We start from the raw sequence: 13,085 nt of genomic DNA on the forward strand, positions 1-13,085 counted from the left end.
TTTGTATTTTACCAGGTAAGACACATGGAACTATATAACTATTTTTCAGAAGCGACCTGGCCACAAATGATAGTCCATTTAAGTGGCTTATCATGTGGAAATTTATAGCAGTCAAATACTCCAAAAGCATGTTTCTAAATGTGGAGGGAAAAACCAAAGGACCCAGAGAAAAAATCCACATGACCACAGGGAAAACAAGCAAACTCCAAATATCCAGGCGTCAGGGTCGGGATTGACCCCACAATCTCCTGTATACAAGGCGAGGTAGTTAACATCTCGCCACCGTGGCACCCAAATGAGGGAACATGTCATAGGGCATGTCAACCTGGCAGACGGAGAGATGAGGTCGGCTCATGTGCAGGTGCTCGATGAATTGCTGTATTGCAGGGCAATGATCAGCGTTGATTACGATGGCTTATGTGATGGTAGTTAGTGTTGTGTAAGTAGCTGTGCATGCATGCCCAAAGACCCACATATCGACGTATTTGCGTTTTGATTATTACAATAATTTGCTCGAGCACAAAAAGTAACTTGTTTTGGTGCAGAATAAGCAGTTTTTCATTACAATTAACCCAATGAGATGAAATTACACAACTGTTTGCTATCACGCACTGTAGAGGAGCTAATGCATGAAACTTTAGCCTGCTATAAATGTGTCTGTGTCAGTGAGCAGTCAGTGATGACACTGGTGATGTTTTCAGTCCAAAATCCATAAATGTCCGTTATATTTTATCGTATCAATTACAGCCCTTCGCTAATCCACTTTTGGATGAAGGCATCTGTGTTTCGGCCATTTAGGCTGTTTGACCATACTTTACTACACGGGTCAGCGAAGACGAATGCCCAAAGATGTTTTCAGATATCACTTGCCACTGATGTTAGCCGCGACCGGAAATCAAACACAGGGCGCCCTGGGGAAAGATATACCTTTGTACTGTACTTAGATGCTCCCACGTCTATGCTTCCTGCCTTCACCAACCAGCATGGTGAAGCGAGGTAAAGTAACTGCCATGACCCACACGACGTGGGGAGGGCTGTAAATGTACATGCCATCTCAACTGGACAGAATTTGAAAAATAACAATGCAATTTATAATCGTGCACAATCTGTTATAATGTTTAAAGAGGTGGGGCCTCTAGGCGTTTCCTAAAAGTCTGTGTAGATTGAAAGCTGCGAATTGCAGCGGGATGGCATTTCAGACAGTCGGGGTCGCCACAGAGAAAAACCACGCCTGGCAGTGACGGTCCTTGTCGCTGGTATGGATAGGAAGTTGTGAGCCACTCTGCGGAGAGTTCTACCTTGAGCTAGAGTTTATGGTGACAGCAGTGAAGAGAGGTGTGGTGGATGACCATAAGTAGAAGCGTGGTAGCACAGGCAGATGATCTTGTAGCTTAAGCAAAATAGGTTTCCCAGCAAGAGCAACCACTGTATCCAATTCCAATAGCAATGCCCCCCTTTATGAGTTAACTTGACAGAGGAGGCTCAGAGCCAATTGGGTAACTGTCAGATGTATGCCAGACACCAAAAAATACCCGACTCAATTGTTAACAGCTGCCAGAGACATCGCAAATGCTGTTTGCTATTAATGCGGCTCAATGGACGACTGTGTGTGTGCCAGGGTTCGTATTATCACTGCGTGTCAATGTTAATGTGCTGTTGCTGCTAGTCTTACCCATTTTTACAGAGAATGGTAAAAATGTATGAAATCTGTCCAGCTCCAATTATGCAAAAAGGTCTTGTCGTTGTTTTTTACTGTGGAGAGTGTGGAAGTAAAGTTGCCTCTGACTTGGTATGGTGAGTACATTTGTGACTATGTATGTACTATCATCATTAGCCATGCTCTACCCACTGCTGGATGAAGGTCTTCCCAAGTGGTCACCATCCCACATGGTCTCTTAATGCAAAATTCTATCCAGCTCCAGCATCAGCTGACATCATCGCTCAATCTCCGCGGAGGTCTTGTGTGAATACTCACGAGGGGATAACGAAATAGGTACAATGTAATAGATATATGCACAAATGTGTGAATGTGGATATGTACAATAGTGCGTGGCAGTGATTAACAACACTGCTATACAGTACAATTCAAGTGACGCGAGTTGTATTAATATTGTATGTATGTTGAACTTATTTCCGACGATACCTAGCCAACCGTGCTAATCGGAGGTACAGTAGCATGTGAATTTGGCTTGGAATCTCTAAAATAAACACAGCCTGAAATGAGAAAATGTTGCAGCAGTGTGGTCAACACCGATACTGGGAAGATAGCAGAGGTCCCACATGGGGTAGACCCGGCTGCATCTGACCGTGGCGACCTTAACAGGTGCTCACCAACAGCACTTTTCTTCGACAACGCAAGAGTACGGCTGCGCGTGCACACACACCTTGAAGACGTGTAGTGTCTCTGAGCAGGAGTATAAGTTGAAGTCCAGGCCTTGGCCGGAGGTGAGGCTGCACTCGTAAAACTCGGGCTCGCTATGCGTGAGCGTGTACACGAGCAGCAAGCATCTGCTTCCCTCCGCAAGCAGCCTGCGGTGGGGGGGGGCAGAGTCCCGCAGTGTTTCAGACACGAGTCCCAACAAACCAAGGGGTTTGGTGTCTAGAGCTATGCATGTGTTAGCGCCACAGGGTGTGCGTAGTAACCCACAAGGGCGGCGGGGGACAGCGAGTGTCACAGCTACATTTGACACAATAACAGGTAAGAATAACAACCACACGTGTTACCACAGGGAGAATGTCATAACCGGCAAGTGTCACACACCACACGATGAGTGTAACAACCTCAAAGCGAGTGTTTCGTGTTAATCTTTTTCCACATTTTCATCTGGACTGTGATTTTGGCATCACGTCACAAGAATCCTTTGTCACAAAACAAAGGATCCATTTGGGTCTCTTACAGAGCAGTGCGACCCTTCATGAAGAGAATGACCCATGGATCCATTCTCGTAACTTCTCGTCCACATAATAGGGGAGAGAATGTTTCCAACCCACTCCATCAAACCAACATTTTAAATTCACAGAATTAAGCCAAATTAAGTGCAGAGCATAATGTTTTAATGGTTGTTTTGTCCTGTTATTGGTGATTGACCAATAAAGCACCACACTCTAGAGCCAAGTTTAATAACTGGTGACTGCCTGGATTAGAACACACGATGCTCCGAGAAGCCAGCTCAGTGCTCTGACCTCTGAGCCACCCGAAAATGGAATTAATAAACACAATGCTCGTGAAAGTACGTTGTTACAATATATTTTGTTCTCCAGCGAGCTGTAACAACGCACCTCTGGCGGATGAAAGTGCCGAAGAAGAATCGCAGGCAGCATGCCCACACGTGCGGATTTGCCACGTGCATCACCCCGCTCACCCAGCTGTGTAGCACACAAAACAGATCACACTCCAGATGTTCACAAGTCAGTGGTTCACAAGCCAGCGGTTCACACTCCACAGAGCAGGGGTCGGCAAACTTTTAAAAGAAAATTATGCCGTATTTCTTGTTTCTGTCTTTGACCGATCTAGTTTGAGAGCCTCACCACATGCAGAGCTACTTGTACACAAAGACAGCAGGTAAACAGCAGATGACAAACACAATCCGACTTCAATAAACAAAATAGGTGATTGACTAAACTGCATTTATTTAGTTTTTTTATTCTTTAACAATACAGCTTGACTGCACAATTTGTTGTCACCAAGACATTCCAGTGTCCTATTCCCTACCACGTTTAATTAATTACCTTAACATTAAATTGTGTTTAAGATTAAAGTTTTTTTTTTTACGGCTGCCCACAAACGCGCAGCCAAAGAGCCGCATGGGGAAAGCCAAAGAGTCGCATGCGGCTCCAGAGCCTCTGGTTTCCGACAACTGCTCCAGAGGTTCAAGCGCCAGCATTTGTTCGCTATGTACCGATATACGAAGCGCAGCTGAAAGTATTACACAACGACGATAACGTTCACGAGAGAGAGGTCGCCCCTCGCGTCACTCACATGCCGACCAGTGGGAGACTCTGAGCCTTGGGGTCCGACTCCAAGACGAGCAGCAGCTTCCGTGTCTGGTCCATTGTCAGGAACCTGCGTCACCGCACACGATGGTGAGAGTTCAAGAAGCCTCACCTTCTCCGCAGCTGTACATGTCAGATACAGCCACCCCCATTAAGTGCCACTTCGGGTGCCTTTTTGTTTTGTAAATTTTTCCAATGTTTTCAACAAACCAATGGGCAAATAAAATGCTCAAAAAGCCCAAGGCTCAGGAGGATTTGTATGTGTGGAGTGCCGTTTTCAATCCACTGCTGGATAAATGTTTCCCCACCCCATATCAGGCATATGTTGCCATCCTCATGAGTGCGGGTGGGTCGACCCACACAAACACTCAAACAAAAGCCATGCACCTAGACACAGCTGTACACCCACACTTACACATAATGGTATAGATCACACATACAGCTGTATAAGCTGTTGGGGCGAGTGCTGTTAGCAAGCACCTTACCATAACTCCAACAAAGATAAATTCCCCTCCATAGCTTTAACCGACTGTTGGGGCGAGTGCTGTTAGCGAGCATCTATAAAGGCTGGGACGGCATATGAGTGGGTGGGTGGCAAGCACCACAAGCCTCTGTCACTCCAGTACTGATGTTTATACACCATTTAAGTACTGAACTCCCATACTCACCTATACATCCCTCCAGATATAAACAAATAAAATCACACACCGAACCCACACATACAATACCCATAACCACATACCTGGCCACGCAGCTACTAATAACCACACACTAGCACGTGAACGAAATCACTCGCACACCTACCAATACACACGCAAACCCATAAACCCACTCACTTTCCAACCCACACATCCACCAACACCCACCCACACACATGAACTCATGAAATTGCACACCCAGACACAACACCTGCCATTAGCCACAAAGCACCGGTGATATCACCACAATAATTGTGCCAGGCTAGGTGCACTTTAAGGCCAAGTCAAGTATCGAAGGCCCGCAGGAACACATGCTCGTACATCGTCCCATACAAACATGAACCCATAAGTATATACGGGGAGAAGAAAGGTACGTATGTTGAACTTCTTTCGCACCGTAGGTAGCCAACAATGCGAATCGGAGATGAGGACTCACCCAGACTTGCACGCTGCCTGCACCCTCGCGATGCTCGCCGGGCCTGCGAGGTTGCGTGCCAGGGCCGTGGGAATGATGGGCAGCGGCCGCACGGGCGTGGCCGAGACGGTGCGGGCCACGACCACGGCGGCCAGGCTCAGAGACAAGGCGAGGGCCCCGGGGCCCGAGGGAGCGCCTTCCAGGACGGCACGCGCCAGCAGCAGCCGCCCGGGGTCGGAGGCCTCGCGAGACGATGCCAGCTGATGCAGAGACTGGTGGGGGTTGGTTTTGTGGGTGGTGGTGACGGGGGAGGCACATAGGAAAAGGAGGGAAGAGGTGAGTTGAGGAGAGGTGAGAAGAAGGGGTGGGCAGGATGGCAATAGTCGTGGTAACTACCATTATCGTTATGAGCAGCAGCATGAAAGTTGCAAATAGTATAAAGTACAGTCTTTCGCATATACCAAAAGGCATCCTCTGGTCTGACACTTTGAGACGAGGCTCAAAAGAAAGCTGTCTCTGGTGTGGACCAATCAGTTTCAAGGACAATGCATATATTATCAGAGTATGTTTTTTGTTTGCATTCTGATCACAAGCATTGTGGTTAATGCAGACATGATTCCTTGTAAAAAGGTTTCAGTTTGGTGTTTTAACATCTTAACACCTTTTGATTTAAAGCTTTCGTGACTACAGGGATTCATCTTCTTGGTTCTTTCGGTAAAGTCACTTCGCTTCTACGTGACTTTACCGAAAGAACCAAGAAGATCTTAACACCTGTTTTGTTGCCAGAAAAAAAGGGAAAACCCTATTATCATATTTTTGTACTGGCATGACCCTGCATACATGTATATACTTGTCGAGTGATTGACAGCAGAGGGCAGTCCAGCAAAGGTCATTGTTACACTGTACTTCTATGCTCCCACATTTAGAAACCCAAACTTTACCAAACCTCCCTCTCACCAGCATACTGCTGAAGTATGAAGTATGGTCAAATAAAGCTCACATAACACACAAATGGCATATGAAATGCATCATTACTAAAAAGGCACATAATATCACGAGAATGTTTGAAAAATTAGTTCACAATATTTATACGTGCGTCCAAACGGTCCCGCCAAAATGTACAACGAAATAATGCCTCCCTTAATGCTTCCTTTGTTAAGAGGGAGGTGATTAGGCATGTACAGTATTAGAGGGTTGTGTGTGTGTGTGTGGGCGTGTATAGTGGGGGAAGGTGGCGTGGGAGTGCTGTACAATCTAACCTTCCCACAGCAACCATATGCCGCTCGAATACACGGGGAAAAAAAACCACACGCACAGCAGATTGGCGTGCAGCTTTGTCAAAAACGTGTTAAAAAATGCATATTTATGCTGAGAACACAAGGGGTTATTGAGTTTCCGAAAGCTGTTTCACGAACCAAAAAGGATTAATCCTTACATTTTACCGACGTCAAACAATTTCCTCCCCACATTTGAAGACGCAACGCACACGCAAACCCCTGGCGTTCACCAAAAAGGTGCCTTAAATGTCACATTAGTGGGACAATTCCTCTGAACCCTTGTAAAATTTCTGACCCTGCCGATCACAAATTCAACTTAACCTCAAGCCTTTGAGAGAACGGCGACCTGCGCCGGATGCTTAATGGGGTGTAAAAACAAAACGGTCCGCGCACAAAGGGCCAGTCACAGGTGACACCGCTTAGCTGAAAAACGTTAACAATCGGCTTAACGACTTGGTGCAAGCCGATACGCTCTCAAACGCCACGGCACAGCTGGTGCCGATGTTACTGGGAACGGATTCGCGCAGGAGGAATGGCGAGGGTGTGGGGCGGGGAGCTCACGTGTACAACGTGTTTTCAAAACGAAGGCTGACGAGCAATTCATCACGCCGTCTGCTCGCGCGCGTCGTCAATCGAAAGCCACTCCATCCGATTCACGCTTAAGTGTGACCGTGGAAATGCAATGATGACCGTCACGCCTAAGTGTGTGTGCGTGCACACGCGCGGGAGTCGCTGTTGATCCCCGTCTGTGATGTGCTTTACCTGCTGTTCTTTTGTGTCTCATTGTTTCTCGATTTATATATTTTGTCCCAGTGAGTTTGTATTCTCCTCGGGTTGTGTTTTATAAGGTGCTTTGAGATGACGTGGGATTTAATCTCCAAACAAATGCAAATCTCTATTCAAATGTTTTGCCTCTCACGGTACTCGTAATGCATCAATCCATCTAGTTCCCGCACGCGACTTAATTTAATCTTTCTTTCTTTGTAGTGTACATCCTCTGAGACTTATTAACTCCTATGGCTGCAATTATATCATTTGTCTTGACCACCAGGCATCATTCATTCGAGCAGTGTCACCTGACCAGCCTACATACTCTTAACATCCAATGTGATTCATAATAGAGGTTTTTGGGTCAGATCGCGTTATTTATGAATGTGTCGTAACCCTCCACCACCTGACACGGCCAAACAGTAAAAGATGTGTCACGTTTTTCAAAGGACAAAATAATTCACTTCTTTAGCCCACCGGTGTGTTGAAGAGAGAATCAACAGCATTTTAAAATTTGAGTCGTAAGACGTTTCGCTGGTAATTACAATCAGCTTCATCGGGCAAGAATGGTGAAGCTCTCCTGTTGCTCCCGGTCTAAAATTGAGCAGCAGCAGGGTGACGTCATCATTTAAATAATGCGATCTATATTATGAATAATATTGGTCGCGAAAGCCTACGTGTTAATCCAATGTGATGTCTAGAACTTATATTCCTTAATCCACGTATGCCTTTTCCCATATCCCAGCATAATTCCAGGCATTCGGATCTCCATGTATTCCATGCATTGGTTTTAGATCGTTCCATTTCTTTGTCAATGTGCATATTTCTGATCCACAGACTATCACCTAGTTTTAAACATGTTATCGATGGTGATTATGATGATACTCGAGTGTAAGTTCATGTCAGAGTATATCACTGCTCACACAATTTCTCGATGTTGCTTACATCTACTTCGGTGGGTCTGAACTTCTGGTTAAAACTCCACATTCCCATGGAAGGGACTAGTGTCTACATAAGACTTAGTTTGATGACGGGGGGAGGGGGGGGGGCTGAAACACAGAATTTAACTCAAGTCTCTCATCAGCACCTAGATAGATAGATAGATCGTTTATTGTCATTGTCACCAGTACAACGAAATTTAAAATGCTCACCAGTCAGGGCATCATTCATAAATTTAAATTAAATAAAACAAGACTAAATCACCTGGAATGCACCCAATCTCATAAGAGTCAGAAGCCAAGCAGGCTTAAGCCTGGATCACACTTGGCAGGGCGACAACCATGCAGAGACAGGTTGTCGTAGTACTGCGGCACTATGTGATGGGCGGCAGGCAGCAGAGCATCAAAATCCTGTGTTGTGCTGTACTTCTGTGCTCCCACATCCATGCTCCCTGCCTTCACCTAACCCGCACTGACGAGAATAACAAAGTATGGTCCAATATCTCTAGCAGCCCACATGGCATGGGGAGATCCTTTTCCAGCAGTACATTGACAAAAGGACTACACGAGGATCATAATTATGTATGTTTGTAAAAATTTGCATTTGTCCGTGAGCTCCTGCCAGCTAGCATTCGACACTTCACGTGGCCTCAAAAGTGCACATAGCCTGGCACAAGCGCCGCGGTGACATCACCGTCACTTAGTGGCGAATGGCTGTTGTTGTTGCTATTGTGTCTAAATCTACATATACCTATCTCCCCATTGCTGTTCCCTCCCCATTTACGTGTACGTCCCAACATGACCAATGCAACGCCTCTTGACACGGCCAAATTAATTCAAAGCCCTCACCGAGCCACCAGGCACGCGTCACTTTTACTGTTTTCACTCACCTTGAACGCGGCCAGGAAGTCATCACGGCTGTGCATGGCGGTTTTATCGGAGCCTGCCCGGGTGGGTCCCACACACATCGAGATGAGGAAGTCTCCTGGCAGAAGAGCAGTGGGCATCACCGTACCTAGGTCCACCTGGAGTCTCTCGCCCTGGATCGAACCTATCCACCGTCACCGTGATGCCCTCTTCGTCTGCCCGAGGAGGAGAGAAATTATTTGAGTGTTTGTGCATGAAACGAGTGGTACGGATGGGAAGCTGTGGTGTGTGGACACAAGTTAACAAAAATAAATTGCAACTTTTGTCTTTAACGCTGCTAATTATGATTTATAAAATTAACAGACGGTACAGCACTGTCTTACGCTGACATCTTCAAATATAAACAATGTCTCATTACGATATCTGTTAACATTAACATTGTCTAATAATACTTTTAATTCTTAGGCTGTTTCAGTAAAGTCACGTAGGTAAAAATTTTAATTAATAAAAGTAAAATAAAAATCACGACGTTTCGGAGGCAACACAAGCTTCCGTCTTCAGGTGGAACCGTCACAGCACGATCGCTGCATCAAGCAAGAGCTGTCTCATTAATACTGTCTCATAATATTAAAACTATCTTATCTCTGGCTATGTTAAGGACAGTTGATGGCAGTGCAACAACAAATCCATTGCTGTATTTTTATTAATCTTTTTCAGAATTGGTGTCCCCACTCCTGTACAGAACCTTGAACCATAAATGTAATCCATGCAGTGGCAAAACGTTCTTATAATCACCAAACCCTGATTTCAAATGATAGAAAATCTACCTTTGCCATGCCTCAGTTTGCCAACTTAACCTTACTCACCACTCCCACATGGATGCAGTTACCATGCTTACCGTTATCGATGGTGAGGGAGCCAATGAGGAACGCAGACTGAGGCTTGCCTCCGAACTGGTTGGCGTGGCGATGAGCCAGCCGCAGCGTCTTCTCAAGAATCAGCAGCCGAGGATTCCTGTGGGATAGAGTGATAGGATGTTATCTGTGCTGGGTACTGACTCGGATGGATCAAAATACCAAATTGCTATTGGTAATGCTGGCTATCTGTTCATTTTTAAGACAGCCCAACATGTGATTGTGCAAACGCCACTCGGACGATCGACCGCATAGATGTTAACTACCTCGCCTGGTATATAGGTCGTGGGTTTGATCCCGACCCTGACACCTGTATATTTTGAGTTTGCATATTCTTCCCACTGGTCACCTGGATTTTTCTCCGAGCCCTCCAGTTTTTCATTCCGCATTTAGAAACATGCTTTTAGAGTATTTGGCGGCTGTAAATTTCAACATAAGCCACTTCGTTGAGTAATCATTGTAGGCAGGTCACTTCTGAAAAAGAGCTACATAGCTCAGTGGGCCTGACCTGGTAAATATATTTTTTATAGTTTTATATAAACCCATGTGAACTTTGAAGATTGAATGGCGGCATCAAACGGATCCACCCCACATCAACTGAGGTAATTTCCTTGCCAACTAATCTAGGAATGCATGAGCAAGAATTACACCGTAACTCTTGTCTCCCTGCTCGAATGAAAAATGGATATGACTTTGACTAATAACCAGGTAAAAGCCAAAGGATAATGTAACATTTGAAGGAAAATCAAAGGCATGCTGCTCATCTTCTTGGGCAATCCTGAGCCAAGCAGTGGAAATTCCATATTCCCATGATGGGTGCTTGTATCTCAATGGAATGACCCAGTGTACGTTGTGGGCAGCAGAGGGCAGTGCTGTACTTCTGATCTTCCACATCTATGCTCCCCACATTCACGAACAGCAACAACAACCGCTAAACACCCCCAAGTGGCGGAGACGTCACTACGGCGCTTGTGCCAGGCTATGTGTACTTTAAAGCCACGTGAAGTGTCGAACGCCCACTGGCAGTAGGTCACGTGACAGACCCAGGTGCCATGGGTTAACTGACATTCACCAAACCTGCACTGACCAGTGTAAAGTATGGTCTGCTATAAAATTCAACTTGTGAAGCATTTCATTGAGCTTTCATTTGTGGCCAGGTCGCTTCTGAAAAAGAGCTATGTAGCTCAGTTGGCCTTACCTGGTAAAATCAAAAGTATTTAAACAATCAGAAACATCACCCACATTTGTGACAGCTGGGTTCGTACCTGAACTGCGCCATGTGCAGACAAACTGGCTTCCCTTGCGGCGTGGGGTCCCAGAGCGCAACGTTGCTCTGGGGAAAACTCAACGGCATCAAAGCTCCGTTGCCGTTCCTAAAACAACAGAACGCAGAAGCCGGGACCGATGAGCGATAAGGCTGTTTGCATTGCCTCCTACCCTGCAGCACACCAGGCGTAGTATTTTAAAAAAGCTTAGTTAGTGTTGACAAGTCACCGTGATAAATTGGTTGCAACGCTTAAAAGTAAAAATCGTTAGCAGCCCCGAGCCAACGGTGAATATTCCACATTGAAGGTGGGAAGAGCCTCTCCATGGCAAACACTTTTTACTTTGTGTTAACTAGGACTTGATCATGTATACAAAGTGCTCTTGCCAATAAGGTCTGGAAACTCAACAGTGTTTTGACTAAAGCTATATGAACAGGAACTTGAGTGTTATTCATTTACAGTCCAGTTTTCTAAATCAACTACTAGATGAAGGCCTCTAGAAGCCATGTCAGTCATATGGGTTATATGACAATATTTCACCACACTGGTCAATGATTGTTGGGGAAGGGGTGGTGGGGGAGGTTGGCAGGACCAATTTGGATATCACTCGCCACTGATATTCGCCATGGCCAAGAATCAAACTCAGGATGCCAGATTCATATCGCTTTGCACAATCAAACAATTAGCTAAATAATTTAAAATACTGTAATATAACTATACTGATTGAAAACATATTAAAATATTGCATTACTTCCTGCTTTTTGACTTGTCCGTTGCAAAGTACGCCGACTCCATGATGGACTCTGGCACGTTTAGAAAGCTCACCGGAATGCTCATTGTGCTGCAGTAGCACGCACCTGTGAAAGACAAGCGACTTAAACTAACAAACTCAACGACTCGCCGAGCTCCATTTGCTCCAGTAACATTTTCCGGCTTGACAAATTCCATTTAAGTTTGCTTTTTTTTTAAGTTTGCTTATTCTTCTATGCTCAAACGAGCATTGACCGTTGCTCATCTCATAAACGCTGGCTAATTCCTCTGTTAGGGGAAAGATTGTTTTTTTTTACAGAGGAAAACTACTGACTCTCTGCAACGTGGTTCTTGTTTTATGGTCGTAAGATGAATTTATGGGCTGAGCCGACACACCGACCAGAATGTTTCCTTGTATCTTTCCATAGGGAGTCGAATGCTCTGCCAAAGTCGTACCAAACTAGTTCGTAACATAATATTGCATGGCATAATTCAACATGTTAGTGGAACCTCATAACCTACCACAACAATGCTATCAAGGAAAACTATATACAGATTTGTAAGGTAACTGTAACAAAGACAGAAAAAGTTAAACTGAAAAATAATTACAATAACTTAAATTAAACTGCTAAAAATATAATTTTAATCTCACCAATATGAAGTTATTCACAATGCTTGCCATATTGTAAGTTATTAATAACCTAGGTATGTGCCTATTGAGGTGAAAACTATTTTTCAAGTGAGACCTTGGTTTAAAAAAATCAGCAACGTACAAAACACAGTATAAACGTCAATCTTTTAAACAAAGAACATGACAGTAGTCTATACGTTTAGGCATTTCAAACATATTCATATTACATTCAGTGTCCGAATACAGAATTTAAAAGCTAACTGAAGATTGCCCGAGACATTATTTTCTAAACCGAATGCAGACACCATAATATATTGTAAAAGAGCAGCAGCACATTTTAAAACAGACCTAAGAAGACACAGGCCGTCTCTTTTATCCAACACGTGTTTATGTACGTAAGGATTAAAGTGGCTTTGTCAAGAACCAAATTTGGGCTCCTGTCAGAGCTACGTACACATTTAGCAGGTGTCAACAGTCACCCAAACGAATTGGGCCCCACATTTAGCCTAGACGCTAGAATAACTGTTTCTGCCGAGGTCAAATCAGTACCAAAAAAACCTGCAGGTTAA

At 44.8% G+C, this 13,085-nt stretch overlaps 1 protein-coding gene across 2 annotated transcripts in view; it reads right to left on the reverse strand.

The window, feature by feature from the left end:
• STIL (STIL centriolar assembly protein) overlaps nt 1-13,085 on the reverse strand; it is a 28,254-nt gene that overhangs the window by 12,184 nt on the left and 2,985 nt on the right. For both annotated transcript variants that reach the window (XM_061567445.1, XM_061567444.1), the window contains exons 2-9: nt 11,887-11,992; nt 11,136-11,243; nt 9,855-9,970; nt 8,980-9,171; nt 5,128-5,378; nt 3,980-4,063; nt 3,280-3,366; nt 2,385-2,529 (exon numbers count right to left, since the gene is read on the reverse strand). In XM_061567445.1, coding sequence (XP_061423429.1) covers nt 2,385-2,529; nt 3,280-3,366; nt 3,980-4,063; nt 5,128-5,378; nt 8,980-9,096 — 684 coding nt within the window. In that variant the 5' untranslated portion in view covers nt 9,097-9,171; nt 9,855-9,970; nt 11,136-11,243; nt 11,887-11,992. The remainder of the gene's footprint in view (nt 1-2,384; nt 2,530-3,279; nt 3,367-3,979; nt 4,064-5,127; nt 5,379-8,979; nt 9,172-9,854; nt 9,971-11,135; nt 11,244-11,886; nt 11,993-13,085) is intronic.

This window comes from Lethenteron reissneri, chromosome 39 (assembly GCF_015708825.2).
Source record: "Lethenteron reissneri isolate LAM-NWPU_2019-01 chromosome 39, ASM1570882v1, whole genome shotgun sequence".
NCBI lineage: Eukaryota > Metazoa > Chordata > Hyperoartia > Petromyzontiformes > Petromyzontidae > Lethenteron > Lethenteron reissneri.